Source organism: Podarcis filfolensis (assembly GCF_964270895.1).
Source record: "Podarcis filfolensis genome assembly, chromosome: 4".
Lineage (NCBI taxonomy): Eukaryota > Metazoa > Chordata > Lepidosauria > Squamata > Lacertidae > Podarcis > Podarcis filfolensis.
In genome coordinates, this window is record NC_139607.1 from 21,067,138 (window position 1) to 21,091,383 (window position 24,246).

Sequence of the window (24,246 nt, forward strand, 5' to 3'; positions counted from 1 at the left end):
ATAATCAGATCTTTTTTTTCCTCCAGGACAAGTTCTATGAAACAATTCTAGGCTAACTGGTTTGATTGTTGCAGTAACCGAGAATGTTACTAAGGTTGCATTATGTAATTTGTTATGTAATTTCTTCTTCTTCTCTGGATTTGATTTGCATAAATCATAGTATTCCGAGTTTTGCAGCAACAGCTCCCATGCTGCAAGAGCTAGATCTAAGTACCTGTTATCAACCATCTGTCTTCATGAGATGATGGACTTTGTAAGCTCTTTGGATGGCTTGGAGTCATGTGGTTACACTTCTTCGGGCGGATGAAGGGTGCCAAACAGGATGAGCCAGACCCACTGCAAGGTGTCACATTTGTAGATTAAATGAGGTTTTGGCTGGCATCCAAATTAGATTTGGAAATGTGTCTGGATGCCTTTACATAGACTTGGGCAACGTGGCTGCAGCCTTCTGTACGATTGTTCCCATGTCACTCCCAGACATGTACAAAACATTACAGTGGTACCTTAATTCGTTCCGGAGGTCCGTTCTTAACCTGAAACTGTTCTTAACCTGAAGCACCACTTTAGCTAATGGGGCCTCCTGCTGCTGCCTTGCCGCCGGAGCACGATTTCTGTTCTCATCCTGAAGCAAAGTTCTTAACCTGAAGCACTACTTCTGGGTTAAAAGAGTCTGTAACCTGAAGTGTCTGTAACCTGAAGCGTATGTAACCCGAGGTACCATTGTATAGCCATGCGCTTGAACTCCCTTGCATCCTTATAAAGAGTGCACAAAATAGGCTTTCCCAAGGCTATCATGTAAGCGTGCGATAAAGTTCAACCACATGGCTATAACATTTTTAGACATTATTGAAAGCATTACTGTTTAGTCGTTTAGTCGTGTCCGACTCTTCATGACCCCATGGACCAGAGCATGCCAGGCACTCCTGTCTTCCACATGTTTGTAGCTTCGAGGACACTGTCCAACCATCTCGTCCTCTGTCGTTCCCTTCTCCTTGTGCCCTCAATCTTTTCCAACATCAGGGTCTTTTCCAAGGAGTCTTCTCTTCTCATGAGGTGGCCAAAGTACTGGGGCCTCAGCCTTCACGATCTGTCCTTCCAGTGAGCACTCAGGCCTAATTTCCTTAAGAATACATAGCCAGAATATTTTTTTACATTCCTGGGAGCAATATAAGAGAAGCTGCAGGTCTGTTGAAAAGCGAGCCTTCTATCAAAATACTGAGTGACCTCTAGGATTATTGGCATTGACAATATCACCATATCGAGAGTAAATCCCTCTTGCAGTTTGTATACATACCCAAATCACTGCAGCCATCTCTCTTTGGGGAAAAACCAAGGCACTTGGTAGGTCTGCACATTCCATACTGCTGATATTATCTTGCCAGGAAACGCCAAGATGATAAACTGTGAAGATCCATCCATTTTGCTCTTCCAGCCTATAATGGTCAACTGGTTCTAGTTGCTGTTGCTGCCCACACCCTACTCTCTCTCCCCAACAATTTGACTCGGGTTTGAGAAATCCAGGTTGTTAGTACGCTTTGGGGAGTATCTGTGACAGTATCCACAAGCGGAGTCCTAAAAGTTGTGATTTCTGTTTTAAAGTCATGGCAACGAAATAAATATGGACAAATCTCTAACTTATTTAACTTGCTTGGCTACTCAAACCATGAAATTTTAGTCTGGAGGATCTGCAAACCCCTCTGAGCTCCAGAGCATTCATGAATCATGTCTCTATCTTATCACCCAGGCAGATAAAGCCATAGTCCTCTTTCTGTGGACTGATTCAGTTCCTAGTTATGCTATGTGGGTGGGAAGATCATATCTTGTCTTCATATCAGACTATACAGTATTTGTCTTGCCGCTTCAGTTTTTGCTGCGCCCCACTGCATGAAACAAATTCTTGCTTTTGAATACCTCCATCGCCTCTTCTCATCAGATTAAATATGCATTCATCTACATTTTTTTCCCTTTTAAATCCAGGCTGCAAGCTTTATTTGACTTAATCAGTGCATTAATCAACTAAAGTTTTAATGAAGTCATTAAGCAGTGAGGGCCAGTTTTAATAAGGGAGCTGAGCTTTAAAGCGCTTGTTGCATTTTTGAAATTTTGGTCCTGGCATGAGCCTGACATGAATTACGACGTGGAAATCAAAATATCAAAGGCAGCCTTTCCACCCAACAATGAGTGGTAGTCTTTGTTTAATAACTTTTAAGGTGTCTCACGTTTGCATCAACATCTCAAAAAGGCATTTATATTGGCATTTTGGTTTCATGAATTTTTTTTTAACCTAATGGGTAGGTTATTAATCAATTTAATAATGCCAGTTGGTTGGCAGCCCTTACCTGTCTATCTAGCCATTCATTCATTCATCCATCCAACACTTTTGTATCCTGGGTGTTCAGAGTAACATGCATACATACATTTTATTTTCCTATTGATGAGGTTCAGTGTCTGAAGCACAGAGCATCGTCCTAATGGTTGTTGATAGCTATTACTTCCAGTTAATAAAATAGTCCTTTTTAATATTGTTTCCCTTGCTTAGGCCAGGCATAAATGATTGGAATGAACCAAACATAGGATTGGTTAATCATTGTTAAGTTACATTAAAAATCAGTAGAATAGGGCAGTACAGTGGTACCTCGGGTTAAGTACTTAATTCGTTCCGGAGGTCCGTTCTTAACCTGAAACTGTTCTTAACCTGAAGCACCACTTTAGCTAATGGGGCTTCCTGCTGCCGCTGCACCGCCAGAACACAATTTCTGTTCTCATCCTGAAGCAAAGTTCTTAACCCAAGGTACTATTTCTGGGTTAGCGGAGTCTGTAACCTGAAGCGTATGTAACCTGAGGTACCACTGTACATGTTTACTCAGTCAGATAAGGACCTCGTATAGTATGGTGGAAAAAATAATGCATTAGGATTGCATCGATAACTTAACTTACTACAAAAGTGAAACTTAGATTTGATACATGTCTTTCAAAAAGGATCAGTTCCCACTTTTTCACCACACATATATCTCTGGCCAATTGAAGTTATACAAGCCAGACTTTATTCATTACTAGCTTAAGTTCTGTTGATTTCCATGTGATTAATTTTTCCTGGATTAGGCCTGATCCATGCGTTCGATTTTTCATTTCAATTTTCCAGAGCATGTTCTAGCAGCTTTATTATTTGGTCTGGTTTCCAGGTGCCAGAGTTTAGCTTAGGCTGCAGTCTTATACCCGCTTACCTGACTATAGTAATAGTTCAGTATTCGCTTGTGCTGTAAGGACATATTTCCATTTGATTCTCTTAACATATGTACTACTCTTAAGGTTCTAAATTGCTGGTGGGGGGTTGCAGATATAGCTGCATAGAGGCACAAATTGTGATTGATATAGAATTGTTAACCCTTAGCTGTTTGTTCACTCTTCACAGCTCCATGCGGAAAACTGGCCTTTTGGGGCTGCCATGTGTAAACTGGTCCCCTTCATTCAAAAGACATCGTTGGGCATCACTGTGTTAAGTTTATGTGCTCTCAGTATTGATAGGTGAGAAATCAAGATCTTCATTCTATTTTTACCCTGTGTGCACATTTGGTATAAATAATCTTTTAAATAGTAAGGTAAAGGTAAAGGGACCCCTGACCATTAGGTCCAGTCGTGGCCGACTCTGGGGTTGCGGCGCTCATCTCGCTTTACTGGCTGAGGGAGCCGGCGTACAGCTTCCGGGTCATGTGGCCAGCATGACAAAGCCGCTTCTGGCGAACCAGAGCAGCGCACGGAAACGCCGTTTACCTTCCCGCCGGAGCGGTACCTATTTATCTACTTGCACTTTGACGTGCTTTCGAACTGCTAGGTGGGCAGAAGCAGGGACCGAGCAACAGGAGCTCACCCCATCGCGGGGATTTGAACCACCGACCTTCTGATCGGCAAGTCCTAGGCTCTGTAGTTTAACCCACAGAGCCACCCGCGTCCCTTTTCAAATAGTAGATCCAGGGAAAAATAATTCTGATGCATGTTAGAGAAGAGATACTTAAAGGAACAGATGGGTATGGGGAATATTTTTTTTCTAGAGAAAAATGTGCTGGAACGTACCTCCCTCAGAAGACCCACCACAGGATCTCTTCATGCTTGGAGGGGGTGGGGAGTGACTCCTCACCAACCAAAGGCTTATTGAGGTTGGTCCCCTGAGGTGCAGAGAAGCTACCTCGCCTCGGCTGAGCAGCTTAACAAAATCACACCCACCCCACCACCACCTCTCTGGCTCCTATGAGCTGAAGTAGTGTAGGGGCTTGCTCAGCTGAGGCATGGCTTCCCTGCATGCCAGCTGTTAGCTGGGAGACTGAAAAGCCTCACCAAAGCCCTGCTGCCCCTCTGGCTTGCAAGGAGAACCTCTCTGGAGCCCGTAGAGCAGTGGTCCCCAACCTTTTTTGGGCCATGCACCACCTAAAATCCTGATGCCCGTGACATATAATTCTTCTTATTCCAAAAGTGAACTCCTATTCACGTGGAGGAAGCCTAAAAGGCCATTCACTGTTAATAACTCATTGTCGAATTGCCCCCCTTAAAAATCCAATTGCCCCCCCCCCGTAGGGCGTGTGCCAGGAACCACGGCTGTTACGTACTGAGTTGAATAGGATCCAAAAGGCAGCAGTCTGATTGGTCCTAGAACAATAGGATTCACAATGCAGCCGTCTGATTGGTCATGGAACAATAGGGTCCAGAATGCAGCGGTCTGATTGGTCCTAGAACAATGCAGCAGTATGATTGGTCCGCAGGAGCCACCCAATCCAGCTCCAGGTGGAAGTGAATCCGCAACCTGATTGGCCTACAGGAGAATCCCAGAATTAGCCAATCGCGTGTGGCCCATTGTGTAACTAATGTATATAGAGCAGATATTTTGGAGGAACTTTAATTCCCCACTACTATGAGCTGAATAAAGAGCATGAAATCCATACTCGATATCCTCTTTCGACTCTGGAGAAGGTCTCCTCGTGAGCTATCTGCTGACCAGATTCAGATGGAGGCAGGAGCTGCTGTTATTGCTCACTTCCCAACATGTCATGCTTTCAGCTTCCGTGCTGCAGGCGTTTCTGCAGTGCTGTACTTGGGACAGAAATAGGGCCTAAATAGTCACCACTTACGCTTAAGTTCGTATCAGCAGGACTGGGGGGGGGGCGGGCTTTTAGTCCCAGCAGAGTGTATGATCTGATCTAATCAGCACCTCTTCCCTCCATTTAGGTATCGGGCAGTCGCTTCATGGAGCCGTATCAAGGGAATTGGAGTCCCAATGTGGACGGCGGTCGAAATCGTCCTGATCTGGGCCGTGTCTCTTGTTTTAGCTGTCCCCGAGGCTTTAGGCTTTGATTTGATTACCCTCCCATACCACGGCCAGAAACTTAAAGTGTGTCTACTTAATCCCCGCCAGGAAACTTCTTTCATGCAGGTACGGTGTTCTCTCATGAGGCAGCTGCTTCCGTGTTAAGAGATGTGTTTATTTAATAAAGTCGTACCCTGCCTGTCTCAGAAATACACATCTGAGGAGGGTACAAATGATGCGCCTGTCTGTGTACTTGCAGACAAAGAGCAATGATAAACACAAGATACACAAAAAACCTGTGGCTTGACTTAACAGGGTTGCATTCGACTAACCTTCGTTCAGACTAGGCCCATGGAAGTGAATGGGTCTTAGTCATGGACATTAATTTCAGCAGGCCTACTCTTGAGTAAAAGTTTGTTGATTACAATCCACTGTGTGTTTTACAAGTTATTTTCCCTCTCAGTTGTCAGGAAGAGCTATATAACACTTAGGACTCAGCTAGATTGGTAAAGAAAAAGCGTTCTATATGCGTTGTATATGCAATATAACACTGTGACACCAGGTGGCGCTGTGGAGTCTCATCTTTCCCAACCGGATTTCCCTGTATGAATTTACAATGCGTTTAACCTAAACACTTCTTTGATGCGTCTAGATCCAGCCTTAGTCTGGTCCCCTTGATACGTGGACCCAGCTGGTATGAGCGTCAAGTGCTCGCTAACTAACCTTGACCTTTTTATTTTATTTTATTATTAAATTTACATACCGCCCTTCATCAAAAGATCTCAGAGCAGTTCACAGAATAAAATACACGATAAAACACAGTAAATAATTAAAAACAAACAAGAACCAAACCTTCCTACAGACACATTTAAAAGGCTGTGGGATGTTAAATCAGCCCAAGGCTTGGGTGAAGAGCAACATTTTTGCCTGGCACCTTAAAGTGAAGGCACCAGGCAAACCTCCTTGGGGAGAGCATTCCACAAGCGAGGAACCACTACAGAAAAGGCCCTGTTCTTGTATTGCCACCCTCTGGATCTCACATGGAGGAGGCACACAAAGAGGATGAACACAGAGTCCGGGGTGGTTTATATGGGGAGAGGCGGCCCTTGAGCTATTGCAGTCCTGAGCCGTTAAAGGCTTTATAGGTCAAAACCAGCACTTTGAATTGGGCCCGGAAGCTGATTTGGCAGCCAGTGCAGTCTCCTTTCCCATCATATTCGTCCCTTCTGGGGAAGAAAGAGCTCCTCCCCCCCCTCCATTGTTTATCTCTCATACAGCTAATCTCCCCTCACAGTTGGCAAGAAAAGCAGGCGAGATTAGCCAAGGAAGGAAGGTTGCTGGCTCCTCCTTCCTTGTGAGTATAGTTCAGCTGGGGCTCCCACGTCCCTCAGAGCAGAGAGGAAGGCATGGGGCAAGTGAATGCATTGAGCCCCTTCATTTTTCCTCACCTGTGCGGCAAGGATGGAGAACTTGTGGTCCTCTGAGTGGTGATGGAGTAGGACTCCCATGTCAGGTGGGGTGCTGCTTTTCTCCTGGGCACCAGTTCTTCCGGCCAACCTGCCTGCTGCGGGAGTCCGAGGCAGCATCCCCCACAAGGGCATATTCTTATGAGACTCCAGTGGGCCGATTTCTTAATGAAGGTACTCTGAACATGCCAGTCTGTTAGGTTTGGCGTGTGATACTCTGTACATCGTGGACATGCATGTGTCCTTGACTGCCATTATAAAGCAAAGTTATTGTAAGTAATGGCAACTTAAATTGATGGAATATGTACAGCTTGCAGATTTAACATACAGAATAAGAAAACAAGAAGAGCATGCGTTTAAGGAAGATTGGGAAATGTTTATTGAATATATGGGGGGGGGGAATTGTGTACACTTGAAAACGATGGCAGCATTAAGATAAATTCAACAGTGTAAATAAGTTCTGACGCCTGTAATAATGGAATATTGAATGGTTTAGTTTATGTAAAATATTCAGGGATTTACAGTATGCAGAATGAACCATGGAAAGAGAAGAAGGGAAGTCATTGATATTTTAAGGTTGTTTAAATGAATATTCTAAAATGTAAAACAGAAAAAAATAATTAAAAAATATAAAGCAAACTTATTTAATGGTTCTGGGTGTTTTTTTCATTCCCTTCTCCTCTTAGCTTTACAAGGACGCTAAAGACTGGTGGCTCTTCAGCTTTTATTTCTGCTTGCCCTTGGCAACCACAGGCCTTTTCTACACTTTGATGACCTGCGAGATGCTCAGGAAGAAGAGTGGGATGCAGATCGCTTTAAACGACCACATAAAACAGGTAAAGATCATAGAGATTCATATAATTGTAGAGTTGGAAGGGGCACCAAGGGGCATCTAGCCCAACCCCCCTGCGATGCAATAATCCTGCCTACAGCCGTCGCTGGGTGGCCTCGAACCAGCAACCTTCTGGTTAACAGCCAGACACACTGGCCTATCTCCCTGACATTGTGTACATCCTATTTTGATGAAAATTTCTTTCCCAGGAAATTTTTCTCTCGATGCCGTCGCTGGGTGGCCTCGAACCAGCAACCTTCTGGTTAACAGCCAGACACACTGGCCTATCTCCCTGACATTGTGTACATCCTATTTTGACGAAAATAACTTTCCCAGGAAAGTTTTCTCTCGATGCTTTTTGTAGCACTCAAGCAGGCTAAAGTGCGGTCTTCATCTGCCTTGATGAATGATAACAAGCAGGTTGATAGGAGCAAACAGGCTTTGTTTCCAGGGTTTCGGTAAAGAGGCAGATGGTGGACAGTGTGGGGAAATGGGACAGGAGAAGCTATGGCTTTGGCATCTTCACTGGGACATTTTAAAAGTATAGCATCAATCACCAGGTTGTACCCAGGGTATCCATAACCTTTGCTACATACAGTGATAGCTTTTGCATCCTCTGCCTAGTCTTTCCAGTGGTTGCTCCTTAAAAGTGGAGGGTGGTATTCAACGAAATAATTCCATGTGTGTAATGGCTTTCAGTTGTGCAATAGGATTTCCCCGTCCCCCTGCACACACCCTGCACACTATCCCCAAATCTTCTCTTGGGGGGCTGGAGAATCCCACAGGATAGATTTAAGGGGTGTGTGGCAGGAGAGAGGTGTGGGGAGTCCTGTTGCACAAGCAGTTGTTGTTCTGCTCCTGCCATTATTTAGATGAATGCCGCCTGGAATACACAGGAAACAAGGGAAAAAGACACACAATTTCTAAGCTAACCACAGTTTGAAGATGAAATACCACACCCTCTTGGGGTCAAGGAAGGCATAGAGAGGTCTCCCCCCAAACCAGAATACCAATAACCATAGTTAACACCTCTCACTTGATCCTGCATAGTCAATGCTACCAATCTCCCGGTGGCAAGGTTTTATCATTGTATATTTTGTAAAGTGGGGACGCAGGTGGTGCTGTGGGTTAAACCACTGAGCCTAGGACTTGCTGATCAGAAGGTTGGCGGTTCGAATCCCCGCGACGGGGTGAGCTCCCATGGCTCGGTCCCTGCTCCTGCCAACCTAGCAGTTTGAAAGCACATCAAAGTGCAAGTAGATAAATAGGTACCGCTCCAGCGGGAAGGTAAACGGCGTTTCCGTGTGCTGCTCTGGTTCGCCAGAAGCGGCTTAGTCATGCTGGCCACATGACCCAGAAGCTGTACGCCGGCTCCCTCGGCCAGTAAAGCAAGATGAGCGCCGCAACCCCAGAGTTGGCCACGACTGGACCTAACGGTCAGGGGTCCCTTTACCTTTTATATTGTAAAGTCATGTTCCTAGTCAGTAGAAAAATTGTTTTCTTCTGTACAGGAACACATGTTTGAGGTGTGGAGTTCACAGTTGTGGCACACCACCGAGCAAATTATACTTAATACCAGACAAGAAGTAGTAAAAAACAGGCAGCATGTTAAAACTTGGCCTAAAAGAATATACCAATTTATCACAAACCAGAGTGATGGATTACTTATATCAGGGGGAGCCACAAGGGCAGAAAAAGGATCTGCAAGTGGGTTTCCCACCAAGGTTGATAAATACTAACGTATGTGGTGTGCACAAGAGGGTTGGTTATGCGTGCATAGGTCTGGTGGAGGGTTCGAATCCTTGTCATCATCGTTATTTATTAAATTTTTATACCACCCTGTACCCACAGGTCTCAGGGCAGTTCACAGTCATGCTAATGGGTGCTCATGTGACTATGTGGTAGCCTCAGGCATAGAGGGTCTGACTAGGCCAGGCATGTCCAAAGTCCGTTTTGGGGGCCTCATCCTGCCCACCGGTTGGTTTAATCTGGCCCCTGTGGCAGTTTATTTCCTGGGGTAAAATCCTAAAAAAACCTCGACACAACTTCATAATAAAAGCTCAACAACTTCAACCCTAAAAAAGCTCAAAAACATAAAAATTTAATAATGGTTTTGACTCCGTGCTAGCATTCGAGTGATAAAGGAACTAAAAGGAGGTGGATAACAATTAAGGATTTATTATGTTTTCAGAATGTATTAGAAAAATTATATAGAAAGGTTTATTGTTTTGTGTACATTCAAATGTAAGATAAAATATATGCAAAGGGACTTGACAGGAAGTCAAAGTTGAAGAAAAGATTTTGGAAGATAAAAGGGGAAAAATATTTACTTTCATTATTATCATTTTGTGTGCGGGTGTGGGTGTGTGGGTGTCTGCACATATGTGTGTTGTATGCAATGTTTGGGAGGAAATAAGACGGTAAATAACAAATAACAAACTAAATATCGATGTATTTTTTATTTCTTAATTATATTTAGTGGTAGTATGGCTGTATTGTTTTTTGTAACATAAAATCATTCCAAAAAAAATATTTTTTAAAAAAGCTCAACAACAACTTTGGGGTAAAATTATACAAAAAAACTCAACAACTTCAATCCTAAAAAAAGGTTAACAACTTTGGTCGGCCCTCACGGCCCTTCACTTCATCAAATCTGGCCCTCTTTGAAAAAAGTTTGTATATGTGCTGCCGAAGCGAGCACTCTTTGAAAAAAGTTTGGGCACCATTGGACTAGGCCAAATCAATATGGGCCTTGGATGGCTGAATTAGATTAGAGGTTTGGCATTTGCGTTTCCTAGGCCTCTCGCACTACCACACATAGAGTCGTGCCTTCTGCTTGATATACTCCACAGGCAAAATGGCGATTTCTAGAGCCGGCGAGGCTGAGCTCCTGAGATAATAGCATGCAACCAAGTAATGCCAGGCATGCGTCAGGGACTGGCAGGGCGCGGAGAAGCTGGCAGCAGAGGAAGGGAGGCTGGAGTCTTTGATTCAGGAGAGGGGTCCAGTGATTTGTGGAGACCTGTATCAGCCAGGAGGCAAGTGTCAGAGGCAGGGAAACTTCAGAGCTGAAGCACGGAGCACAGGAGGGGTCGGAGGAAGACGCAGGTCAGGTCAAGGCCAAATGCCACCCCTGTCTCCTAGAACCAGGAGAGGATTGAAGAGGGAAGAGCAGAGATGGCTTCCACACAGGTGCAGCCTCTGGCTGTGTGTTCGCAGCCCATCGGAAAGTACAGTCATACCTTGGATCCCAAACGCCTTGGTATTTGGACATTTTGGCTCCCGAACGCCACAAACCTGGAAGTGAGTGTTCTGGTTTGCGAACGTTCTTTGGAACATCCGACGGGGCTTCCGATTGGCTGCAGGAGCTTCCTGCAGCCAATCAGAAGCCGCGCCTTGGTTTCCAAACGTTTTGGAAGTCGAACGGACTTCTGGAACGGATTCCGTTCGACTTCCAAGGTACAACTGTATATGAAATGGAGGGAAGGGAGGGCCATTGCTGCGACTACTTCATAGAGCGCACATGACACTATTTATTTATTTATTTTATTTTTATTTAGTGAATAGACTGGTGTGGGGCTATTTGGAGCCATAGAAACTACTTTAAGTGTCCGCTTTTGACAAATAATAATAATAATAATAATAATAATAATAATAATAATAATAATAATAATAAATAATTTTATTTATACCCCGCCCTCCCCAGCCAAAGCCAGGCTCAGGGCTGCTAACAAACAATAATAAAAACGAGTTGAATGAATACAACTTAAAAACAAGATCAAAATACAACATTAAAACAATTAAAATGCAGCCTCATCACAGGAGGAGAAAGGAAAAAGAAAGAGGGAGAGGGAATCAAATTGACTCCAAGTGTTAACACTCTGTCGTGTGCATTTTTTTGGCTGGGGAGCATCCACAACAGCATGTCTCGTTTCATTGGTGCTATTTTGGTTATGTAGGTGAGCCCTTGGAACTACAGAAAGTCTGTCTAAATCGCAGCTTTCCAAACCGTGTGGCGCAACACGTTAGTGTGTCGGCTGCAGTGCGTAGGTGTGGCCTGCGAACGTTCCCCACGCTCCTCCCGGGGCTGGAAAGGGGTTGGTTTAACCTCCGGTTTTCTAGTAAAGCTGAATTACTGTGCCGCAAAATGATGCATGTCTAAAAAGCGTGTCAGCATCGTGAAAAGTTTTGGAAGTAGCAGTTGCTGTTCTTTTGCTGGTTTGTTTGTTGGAGGAATTCAAAGTAGATCAAAGAGCAATGGTCAAAAAACCCCAAAAGCAAAATGCGCAGACTTTTCTTTTGAAGTATCATGCAATATTTTGCCCAGTGCCCTTGTTTTTTTCATAGCCATAATCCAAAAGTGTGTCAGTGTGTGTAGGATAAACATAATGGTCAGGGATCATGTTCCAATTGAAATGTTCAGCTTCATTAAGTATGACCCGTTTTCCCATTTTCAATGGGTGTTTCTTTGCTTTCAGAGACGCGAAGTGGCCAGAACCGTGTTCTTCTTAGTGCTCGTCTTCGCTGTGTGTTGGCTTCCTCTCCACCTTGGTAGGATACTGAAGTTTGCTCTTTACAATGCGAGTGACCCAAACAGATGCGAACTTCTGAGGTAGGGGTCCTCTGATGAAATGCTTCCCAAGATAGCCATTTTGATTTACTCCCCCAAAGGTGGCATTTATGCAGAGCCAATTTATACAGCAAGTGGCCCTCTGAGATCATTGTGAGGAGCGTATATGGCAGCCAGTGGACATGCTGGGGTGCAAGTCTGTCTCTTCCAGTGCCCAGTCTAATTGTGGCTTTTTGTAAAACCCCTATGTGGTTCCTATATATGTGTTAAAGGTAAAGGTAAAGGGACCCCTGACCATTAGGTCCAGTCGTGGCCGACTCTGGGGTTGCGGCGCTCATCTCGCTTTATTGGCCGAGGGAGCTGGCGTACAGCTTCCGGGTCATGTGGCCAGCATGACTAAGCCACTTCTGGCGAACCAGAGCAGCGCACGGAATAATAATAATAATAATAATAATAATAATAATAATAATAATAATAATAATAATTATAATTATAATTATAATTATAATTATAATTATTTATTATTTATACCCGCCCATCTGGCTGGGCCTCCCCAGCCACTCTGGGCGGCTTCCATAGAAACCAAAAATACAGTAAAATATCACACGTTAAAAACTTCCCTGAACAGGGCTGCCTTAAGATGTCTTCTGAATGTCAGGTAGTTTATCGCTTTGACATCTGCTGGAAGGGCGTTCCACAGGGCGGGCGCCACTACCGAGAAGGCCCTCTGCCTGGTTCCCTGTAGCTTTGCTTCTCGCAATGAGGGAACTGCCAGAAGGCCCTCGGTGCTGGACCTCAGCGTCCGGGCAGAACGATGGGGGTGGAGACGCTCCTTCAGGTATACTGGACCAAGGCCATTTAGGGCTTTAAAGGTCAGCACCAACACTTTGAATTGTGCTCGGAAACGTACTGGGAGCCAATGTAGGTCTTTCAAGACCGGTGTTATATGGTCTCGGCGGCCGCCCCCAGTCACCAGTCTAGCTGCCGCATTCTGGATTAGTTGTAGTTTCCGAGTCACCTTCAAAGGTAGCCCCACATGGAGTGCATTGCAGTAGTCTAAGCGGGAGATAACCAGAGCATGCACCACTCTGGCGAGACAGTCCGCAGGCAGATAGGGTCTCAGCCTACGTACCAGATGGAGCTGGTAAACAGTTGCCCTGGACACAGATTTGACCTGTGCCTCCATGGACTGCTGTGAGTCCAAAATGACTCCCAGGCTGCGCACCTGGTCCTTCAGGGGCACAGTTACCCCATTCAGGACCAGGGAATCCTCCACACCTGCCGTTTACCTTCCCGCTGGAGCAGTACCTATTTATCTACTTGCACTTTGACGTGCTTTCAAACTGCTAGGTTGGCAGGAGCAGGGACCGAGCAACAGGAGCTCACCCCATCGCGGGGATTCGAACCGCCGACCTTCTGATCGGCAAGTCCTAGGCTCTGTGGTTTAACCCACAGCGCTACCCGCGTCCCTTTATATATGTGTTGCATCTGCACTATTCAGATTCGGCCATAATACAGGTGGCTCAGAAGTAGGTATACAGTTGAATCAATGAAATACTACTACTAATAATAATAATAATTAGTAATAATAATTTATTATTTCTACCCCGCCCATCTGGCTGGGTTTCCCCAGCCACTCTGGGTGGCTTCCAACAAAAGATTAAAAATACATTAAAACATCAGTCATTAAAAACTTCCCTAAACAGGGCTGCCTTCAGATGTCTTCTAAACTTCAGATAGTTGTTGATTTCCTTGACATCTGATTGGAGAGCATTCCACAGGGCGGGTGCCACTACCGAGAAGACCCTCTGCCTGGTTCCCTGTAACCTCGCTTCTCGCAGGGAGGGAACCGCCAGAAGGCCCTCCAAGCTGGACCTCAGTGTCCAGGTTGAACGATGGGGTGGAAATTTATCACAACACATTATATGGGTACGCATAACTGACATGCAACAAAGTAGCAGTTAAACTTCAGTTGGAGAGAATAGTGCGGCAGTTGGGGGAGGAAATACTGGAGTCAGATAAAAGGATTATTTTTCTTTACTGATATTGTGAATGAGGACAGCGAACCTGAGTCAAGAACAAAGAAAGTGGATTCTAAAGCAGTATACCTAATTTTGGGCCGCCCTGTATGCTTGATCTTTAGCCTCTGAGAGCTTCCATGCTGCTTTTCACAATAAAATACGTAGAATATTTCGCTGATGAAGTGTGACTGAGGTGTGCAGCACAGTCTAGGGTGGAGCCAGAGAGAAATTCCACAGGCCAAAAAGTGATGGCAAGGAAAGCAGTGTAGTCCCGACTGAAAGCATGGGAAGACAATATCCTCCTTTCCACTGTGTTTATTCACCACCAAATGAATTCATCCTTTTTTCCTGTCTTTCATCCTCCTACCAGACTTCCTTCTTTGTGACCTACCTCCTATTTATTATCTTGATTTCCCCACCAAAACAACCCCAAGAAGTCCAGCAGTGCTACCTGAAATCTTTTCCTAATCTGACTACCTTAAATCACTCGTGGGGAGAAACCAACGGTCCTCCAACTGTTGTCTCCTGCATGAAAGCCCTAGATTCCCAGCGAGACACACCCAACCTGTAGAACTACTTGTTCACTCTTATGGGAAGCTCCCATTGCACACTGGAGCAAAATAGCTAGTTTCTTCTGGAAAGACTAGAGCAGTTTCCCCCCTGCTTTCAGAAGATAGTGTGATTAGCAGCCTGCTTTCACAAATGGGAAATTCCATATTTTGAATTCCTTCAAAATAACTACAGGGGAAAATGTTCTAGGATCACCCGGCTAGCTTCATGGGTGAGTGAGGAATTGAACCTATTTCTCCCTGCTCCTAGTCCAGCACTATTTACCTCTTTATCACACGGGCTCCCTAGTTGCAGTAGACTGCCTAACACGTCCTGATGCTTAACTATCTTTAAATAAAGAATTGCAACTATTTTTCATATCCTTTTCCCCCATGCAGCTTTTTGCTCATATGGAACTACATTGCTATGAACATGGCATCCCTGAATTCCTGCATTAATCCAATTGCTCTCTATTGGGTGAGCAAAAGATTCAAAAACTGCTTTAAGGTAAGAAGTCTTTGTTGAAATGTGCTTTTCTAGAAATGAAGCCAGGCAGCATCAGGTTAAGGGAGAAATCCAAACCCAAGACCCACTGGGATGAGACCTTGAGGTGTGTCTGGGATAATGAACTGGGCAGGTTTTGTTTCTGCTTAAGGGCGCTGGCAAACGAAATTATCAAGGTGTCTAGTGCAAATTCACCATATAAAAGTGTTCCTTCTTTGCACAGTTTCCACATGAATCAGCTGCTCTCTAGGGGCATCCCTAAGGACTACAACTGTGGTTGTCCCAATTGATTCCTTAGCACTGTCAACTTACAGCCTAGGAGGAGGGGACTCCTAACTCAATAGAGAGCACACATTTTCAAAACCTGGGATAAGAAAATTCAGGGAGAAAGAAGAGCCACAGAAGCAATTGGTTCTAGTTCTCCAGCAAGTCCACCTCCTACTTGGAGGACCAGTGAGGTAGACCATGGACTGGAGAGACTGAAGTGGTGTAGTGGTTAAGGGTGTTGGATGAGAAACTGCGAGATCTGAGTTCAGGTCCTCACAACTTGGCCTCAGTCCAGTATATCTGAAGGAGCGTTTCCACCCCCATCGTTCTACCCGGACACTGAGATCCAGCGCCGAGGGCCTTCTGGGGGTTCCCTCACTGCGAGAAGTCAAGTTACAGGGAACCAGGCAGAGGGCCTTCTTGGTAGTGGCGCCCGCCCTGTGGAACGCCCTCCCACCAGATGTCAAAAAGAACAACAACTACCAGACTTTTAGAAGACATCTGAAGGCAGCCCTGTTTTGGGAAGCTTTTAATGTTTGATGCATTACAGTATTTTAATATTTTGTTGGAAGCCGCCCAGAGTGGCTGGGGAAGCCCAGCCAGATGGGCGGGGTATAAATAATAAATTATTATTATTATTGGTGACCTTGGGCCCTGAGCCTAACTCTCCCTCACTGGGTGGATGCAATAAAATGGAGGAGGGGGGAACCATGCAACTTGGAGAAAAGTTAGGGTAGAAATGTAAACATACCGTATTTTTTGCTGTATAAGACTCACTTTTTCCCTCCTAAAAAGTAAGGGGAAATGTGTGTGCATCTTATGGAGTGAATGCAGGCTGCGCAGCTATCCCAGAAGCCAGAACAGCAAGAGGGATTGCTGCTTTCACTGCACAGTGATCCCTCTTGCTGTTCTAGCTTCTGAGATTCAGAATTTTTTTTTTCTTGTTTTCCTCCTCGAAAAACTAGGTGCGTCTTGTGGTCTGGTGCTTCTTATAGAGCGAAAAATACGGTAAATAAATTGCAACCCTAAAAAATAGTTCTGAGTTTTTGGTCAGAAATAGGTAGTAGGCATTCTCTATATTGAAGTGTTGCACCAAGCCTTCTAATAAGGGATTCTGCTCTCTTTCAAGTCATGTCTGTGTTGCTGGTGCCATTCGAAAGATATGCTGTCCCTGGATGAGAAGCAGTCCTGCTTAAAGTTCAGAGCCAATGATCACGGGTATGACAATTTCCGCTCCAGCAACAAGTACAGCTCGTCTTAAGAAAGGGAAGTGTACCCTCAGCTCCTGCGACAAAAGACTGTTAACGTTAAAAACAGCAGATTTCTGGGGAGAAACGAGTTTGGAGTTTGCTCGGGAATCCAAATTGCCAAACATTGCTTACAGTCTGTACCAGTTGTGATTACGCACGGCGCCCGTAGCTATTTGAACACATAAAAATCACCAGGAGACGCAAAAAAAGAAAACCCCTTGTTGAAAGCACTTAAACTCTTCGGAATGAGCACTTCCAGATCATCCGCAAATCCTGTGAACGAAACAACTCTGTATTCATTGAACTAGCCCTGGGAGCCTGAGTAATAATTCTTTGTATATAGTATACCATGGCTATTGTTTGGGACAAAGCCAGCTTTGTCTATAAATTACTGTAATCTTTCTTTCTTTCTTTCTTTCTTTGGTGGGAGAGATTAAAAGATACAGGCATGTCCAAAACATAATCCCTTATCAAATGTGCAAATTGCATCTTGATGCATTAAGCATGTCGCATTGTGTCATGGAGTAAAAACCAAACCAAACACCACCACAGCTTTAAAAATATATTGATATTTTACCCACATAGCCAGAAACAAAATTAAAAGAGCATAATCAGGCTCAAAACAATCTGCTGTTAAGTAAGAAAAATGCAAGCGTGTCCATATGGGGAGGAGGAGCAGCAGGGAAAAGCAACGCAACTTAATTTTTTTAAACGCCAGCAGAGTCCTGAAGCCATGAGCATGTCAGCAGGAACTCACCTGCATTCCACTGGTGGAAATGGCAAGTAAAACCAATTTCTCATCAGAGGATCCGATCAGGCCTGCACAGCCTCATGATCTACAAAGCTGCATTCACCCCACCAGGCAGGCAGCAAACCCAAGAAGTTTGATCAGGCTCCTGGCGAGTCCGTTTACATAAGCAGGGATCTGTGTTTGGCCTAGCGAGCCACAAGCTGTAGAGTGATTGAGGTAAGGACGATAGAGGAATTTGCAGGAGCAGAGTGGAATGCGTCTTTGGAGACTGGTTTTCTTTCCATGGGGAAAATGTATATTCTTCAACAGCTCTGCCTGAGAACAAACAGTAGGAGTGGCTAACTTCTGGTCAGCATCTGGTACTCCATTTTCTGAACCCTAAGCATTTCAGGGATCAGAGCAGCGCTCTTTGGGCCCATATCGAAGATGCAATTTCTTCTCTTTGCCATAACAACCCCTGTCTGATGCTGGGTTAACCAGTCATCACTGGTTACGACTCTGGAGCTCTTAAAAAGACACTACCATTATTTCTCCCTCACCAAGTACAGTCGTACCTTGGATCTCAAACACCTTGCGACTTGAACGTTTTGACTCCCGAACGCCACAAACCCGGAAGCAAGTGTTCTGGTTTGCGGACGTTCTTTGGAAGCTGAACGTCCAACACGGCTTCCAATTGAGTGCAGGAAACTCCTGCAGCCAATCAGAAGTCGCGCCTTGGTTGTCAAACGTTTTTGGAAGTTGAACAGACTCCCGGGATGGATTCCGTTCAACAACCAAGATACGACTGTATCAATGTTTCTCAAACTTGGGTTTCCAGCTGTTGTTGGACTACAACTCCCATCCCTCCTAGCTAGCAGGAACAATGGTCATGGATGATGGGCGTTGTAGTCCAACAAACAGCTGGAGACCCAAGTTTGAGAAATACCGGTATATGAACAAACTGCCCCAAGCATGCGGACGTTAAGTATGTTCTGTGTTCTGCAATTGCACATGGAAAAGGTACAGAATATGGTAGCAGTCACAGAGTTCATTGTCTTCAGAATGCCAACTTTCTTCTGAAGATTTGGAGGGTTGGCGTGAGGTTTCAGTGCCTTGCTTACCACTTTGCTCCCTCGCCCAGGACTGGCCAGCCAAAATGGTGCAAAGTAGTAAACATTACAGAATAAATTAAAAAAAATAAGGCTATGCAAATTAGCAAATCTGGTTCGCCAGAAGTGGCTTAGTCATGCTGGCCACATGACCTGGAAGCTGTCTGCAGACAAACGCCAGCTCCCTCGGCCTATAGAGCGAGATGAGCACGCAAACCCAGAGTCATCCGCGACTGAACTTAACTGTCAGTGGTACCTTTACCTTTACTCCCAGCCCTGACTCTATACCGTCTCAGTTTTAGGTGTTTGTCATCTCTGTTATAGAGAAGAGTATAGCTTAACTTGCAAATGATTTCCTGCATTTGAGAGCTCGCTCTTACTATTTCCATGGCAAAAGAAACTACCCACATATTCACAGAGGTCTAGCACCTATCAGTGTCGAAAATGTTGGATCCCTATCTTTACCTATGTTTATCTAAAGAGCGCTCAGTTAGCATTTTATAAATCTCAGACATAACCAAACCTAGAGTAGTAAATAATAAAACATGGGCAGGTCCCATTAATGCCTGTACGAATGGGGCGCGTGCGAGAGAAAATGTGTTTGTAATAAACATGTTGTGCATTGTCAGGAGCAGATCACATTTTTTGTGTGCATTGAAAGATAATACTGCTAGTTAAAATAGGTTTAAAGCTTAGTACAAGGATGAACCTCTACTTACGACCGCCTCTACTTGGGCCCGATCCAAGTCGCGACCGCGGCAAACCCGGAAGTAAATTCGCGCATGCGCAGAAGCGGCTGCCGCCGTCTGCACATGCGCACAACGGCACTTCTATCAGTGACCTGTTTCGCCTAAAGGATGGGCCACTGGAATGGATTATGGTGGTAAGTAGAGGTTCCACTGTGTTGTTGTTGTTTAGTCGTTTAGTCGTGTCCGACTCTTCGTGACCCCATGGACCAGAGCACGCCAGGCACTCCTATCTTCCACTGCCTCCTGCAGTTTGGTCAAACTCATGCTGGTAGCTTTGAGAACACTGCCCAACCATCTCGTTCTCTGTCGTCCCCTTCTCCTTGTGCCCTCCATCTTTCCCAACATCAGGGTCTTTTCCAGGGAGTCTTCTCTTCTCATGAGGTGGCCAAAGTATTGGAGCCTCAGCTTCAGGATCTGTCCTTCCAGTGAGCACTCACGGCTGATTTCCTTCAGAATGGATAGGTTTGATCTTCTTGCAGTCCATGGGACTCTGAAAAGTCTCCTCCAGGACCATAATTCAAAAGCATCAATTCTTCGGCGATCAGCCTTCTTTATGGTCCAGCTCTCACTTCCATACATCACTACTGGGAAAACCATAATAGAATTTAATAAAATTGTTCTGGGTTATATATAATCTGAGCTAAAAAAGCAGGCACTGCCAATATGATGCCTGTGAGTAGCCTTCATTGTGTCTGCAAAGGATCTTAGTAAATATCCCCTCAAAAACCCACATCCTCAATGCTGTTCTTGCTTTCACTGACTTAGCCTGCCCTACACCAGCCCCCACAAACACATAAAGATTGAACACCCACCCATTCAAAACAGGAGAGGGGCAATGATCTTCTTTCTATGAGCAAGAGCAGGCACTGACTGGGGGGCATGTACACCTTTTCCGCATTTCTGTCTCTTTTCTGCTTCTCTACATGTGGCAACCATTTTTTTGTTGTTGTTGTTATGCCCTTCACCCTGTGGCAGCTATTTTGTGACTGGTGCCCACCCATGGCACTTTTCCCAAATTCCAAACATGACCACAGGCCCATAAAAGTTGGCAGCTTCAAGGCTAGTCAGATCCTTGGCCCTGTGGCGAGATCCACTGTTGTTAAAGCATCCCTGGCTGGCCCTACTAGGAGGTAGAGAGAGACGTTCACCCCAGATAGCAGATTTGAGGCAAGGTTAAAAAGGATGGCAAATTCCTAGAATATGTAATCTTTCCCCCCACAGGTGAGTTCAGAACATGGGATGTTGTTTCTCAGGCACTAAATGTGCCCCTCTCTGTTGGGGAACATCATTTAGGCAGCAGTTCCTAAACTGTTGAAGAAAAAAGTAGAGAATAAGCCTCATTGATGGTGGTAGGCAGTAAATATGCATATGAATGGACGACTAAAGGACATTCCACCAGGAAATTTCTCTGCACAAGCACCTACTAAAATGAATGAAAGCTGCAAAAAGAATTGTGCACGATGTTGCCAATGTGTTATGGTGTGTCACCATAGATAGGGTTTTTATAAAACTGCCCTCATCACTTTGAGCTCATGACAAACTATATTGGAACGTTAAACAGAACTATAATGAAACAATGGTGGGTTGTTTTCTATCATCCTCTGAGGCTGTGTACATTTAAAGTTCATGGCTTCCGCCAAAGAATCCCGAGAACTGGTTTACCCCTCACAGAGCTACAACTCCTAGCACCCTTAACAAACACTACAGTTCCCATGATTCTTTGGCAATTAGGGTGAAAGCAGATGCGTAAGAAATCAAAGGTCTTGTGTCCTAGGTCTTAAGAGATTGAATAATTCAACCGTAGTGAATATGCTGTACGCACTCTTTATTTCTGGTGAAAAATACCACAGAAAAAGTAAAATTCATGGGTGAATGTCCTAGATATGAAATGTAGTCATGTGCTTTAGTATTAGCCATAAACTCTGTGCGCATGTGTGTGCGCACACATACACACACACACACACACTCACTGCTTTCATCTTGCCATGCCCTTTAGCAGTTAGTTTGAGAGAGGCGAAAGTATTAATGTTGGCATGGTCAATCCAACATTGGTTCTGATCGACTGTTTACCACTGACAGTCGACTAGCACTTTTAACCTCTGAAGTCAATCGGAAACCGAATAAATTGTCTATTTGAATCTGCTCAGTATTATTGCTACTGTTTCTAGTATTTCAGTACTGTACGTATATGATATTTGTAATTCTATTTAAAATGTAGTCTTCATTGTATGATGTATGGGGGTATTTTTCCCTTGATGAGTTTATTTTAATGTGTCTTAGAGCTGTTACACTCGATCCTAAATTCCTCTGTGGAAAGCACCTTGGGCAGATCCTGACGTGCAACAAAATCCACATGTGGGTTTTTAACAAATTGCCTTCCGTGCAGGAATTTGGTCACCTGTGGAACATGCATTGGTCATATATTATGGATGCAGAGCATAAATGCTCTCTAATCTTTAGACAATTGTGTATTCTAAATATATTATCCTCACATTTCATTTTGTCCAGTATTTTTGAGAATAGTAACCTTTCCAGAAATGGTGGTTTTCTGTACACTGATTGGGGTTGCCAACTTTACATACACACACACACACACACACACACACACACACACACAGTGGTACCTCTAGTTGCAGACGTGATCTGTTCTGGGGTGCCGTTTGCACCCCCGAAAAGTCCACAACTAGAGCGGCGCTTCTGCGCATGCGCGGAACGCACAGAACGCTTCTGCGCATTCAGTGAATCCTGGAAGTATACACTTCTGGGTTTGCCTCTGGGTTTGCAAGCTGAAAAGATGCAACAGGAACCTAACGCAACACGAGGTATGACTGTACTGATTCCTGATGCTGTGCCTTTAAAAGCAGATTATGCTGCAGACAGTAGCAAGTGATAATGGTTACTTCCATGCTGCCAAAAACGTCACATGTGAATTTCTGCAGATCAAACTGCTGATTTCTGCAGATCAAACTGCTAACATCTGACCAGGATGTTGTTGTCGTTCTGATCAGCTGGCAACCTTAAGGCTGATGTGGAAGAGAGGAGCAAGGCAAGCCTAACAGATCTATCTATAAGCTCTTTTTAAAAATGTAGCCAAATAAGGAACTACCTCTACTATACAAATATTTTCTGAAGCAATACAAACATAAGATAATTAAACAGACAGGAAAAGGTCCGACTGTTTTTAAATTTCCACTATTTAGACATCCCAATTGGATACAGAGTTCTTCCCCAACCACTTGGTCTCTTCCTCTCTCTTTGCATCCTTTAACTGAATTGTTTCATGCATTCCATTGCCGCTTGATCCCATGTAAAGTATAAACCTGCCAGCTTATGGAAACAACCCTTCATTTATCTGACGAAGTGGACTCTAGCCCACAAAATCTTGATGCCTTAATAAATCGGTTAAGTCTTTAAGGTGACATAGAACCATTTGCTGGTTTTGTCGCAACGGATTAACACAAGTAGACCTCTGGAAACTGTGAAGATCCTGTGAATTTCTCTGTGCTGGATCATGGCCTACATGTGTAACACAATAAACGCTGGTCATATAAATAGTGTGGTGTACATTGGGTTGTGGCTCTTAATTAAAAGTACAAGAAAACAATATTTCGGCTCTCCAATGAATGATGGACGCAAAAGAGGTTTACGTATACAGTATGCCATGTGGTTCTTGGTTCAGGATTGCCCTTCACTGCCATTGAAATGTTTTCCCCTTTTTCTCAGCAAAACGGGATACATTCACTGAGAGATCTGTACCGCTTTTCCATAGAGTTTTATCTTCCCCTCGCTGGTCATACCAGAGCAGGTGGATTAGGAGAGGTAAATTAGGCTGCTTGTAGCAGCTAATATTCTTTGTTTTAATATAGTTTTATGAACATGTAAAATATTTGTGGATTTTGCTTTTTATGGATACTTAAAAAAATCAACTGTTACGGTTACTACAATGTAAGCAAACTGAATTATCAATAAAGATATTTGTACATTGTTTTGTTAGATAAAGTGTTCTTTCTGCCCGCACCTTTCATTGATTTAGCTGAACTTACCCTTACTTCAGTATCTCAAAAGATAAACTATAGATCTGTTTACAGTCACTGTTTACAGCTGTTTTTTTTAATTAAATAACTAAAAAATGGGCTTCATGACCCCTGACAAATGTAAATAATTGGAAGAGTTTTTCCTTTAAAATGATCACTTGCCATCTCTGGCTGCACTTCAAGCGACTCGTTTAACAACCTTATATTTTTCATAAAAGCACCAATTCATACCATTTGTGGACTAATACACAGTGATAAGTTTTCAGATATGGACGCATGTGGCAACATCACATGCCCCATGTAGGAAAAGATTTACCGTATATTAGTCTGCAAATCGGGTACATCAGGGTTATGGATTCGAGTCCCATGTTGGGCGTAAAATACCTTCTTTGCAGTGTACTAGATGATCCTTGTGGTCCCTTCCAACTCTACGATTTGTTTTACTGTGATAAAAAAAACCTGCTCCTTTTCCTTTGTGGGGTATTCCAGAGCCCGTATAGTGTCCTTAAGTGGGTTCCTTGTCAGTAGGAGAAAATAAGAGGCCAACCAGAGTATATTGAGAAACAAAGTGTCTAGTAAGCCTGATTTTTATTAAAGGAACAGTTGCAACAGGGTCCCCACTCACCACACGCAGGAGGGAGGAGAACCCTGAACAATGGTGCACAAGCCCTTATATAGACTTTTGAAATTGCCCACCCTTTAGCCCAAGACCACCACCCCTAAAACATACATACCGGTACATCACAGAAAGAGGTGGTCTACAGCAGAAATCCTGTCTGTCAGGATACCTGATAATGGTCACTGACCGCATTACCTGGGCATTATTTTGTGATGGTTAATACTTTAGTTCCTGAATCCAGGTCACAGGC

At 44.2% G+C, this 24,246-nt stretch overlaps 1 protein-coding gene across 1 annotated transcript in view; it reads left to right on the plus strand.

Moving 5' to 3' along the window:
* Positions 1–23,331, plus strand: part of EDNRB (endothelin receptor type B) — a 31,385-nt gene extending 8,054 nt beyond the window's left edge. The window contains exons 3-8 of the mRNA XM_083610780.1: positions 3,413–3,525; positions 5,218–5,422; positions 7,449–7,598; positions 12,073–12,206; positions 15,133–15,241; positions 16,635–23,331. Coding sequence (XP_083466906.1) covers positions 3,413–3,525; positions 5,218–5,422; positions 7,449–7,598; positions 12,073–12,206; positions 15,133–15,241; positions 16,635–16,766 — 843 coding nt within the window. The 3' untranslated portion in view covers positions 16,767–23,331. The remainder of the gene's footprint in view (positions 1–3,412; positions 3,526–5,217; positions 5,423–7,448; positions 7,599–12,072; positions 12,207–15,132; positions 15,242–16,634) is intronic.
* Positions 23,332–24,246: the final 915 nt, after the last annotated feature.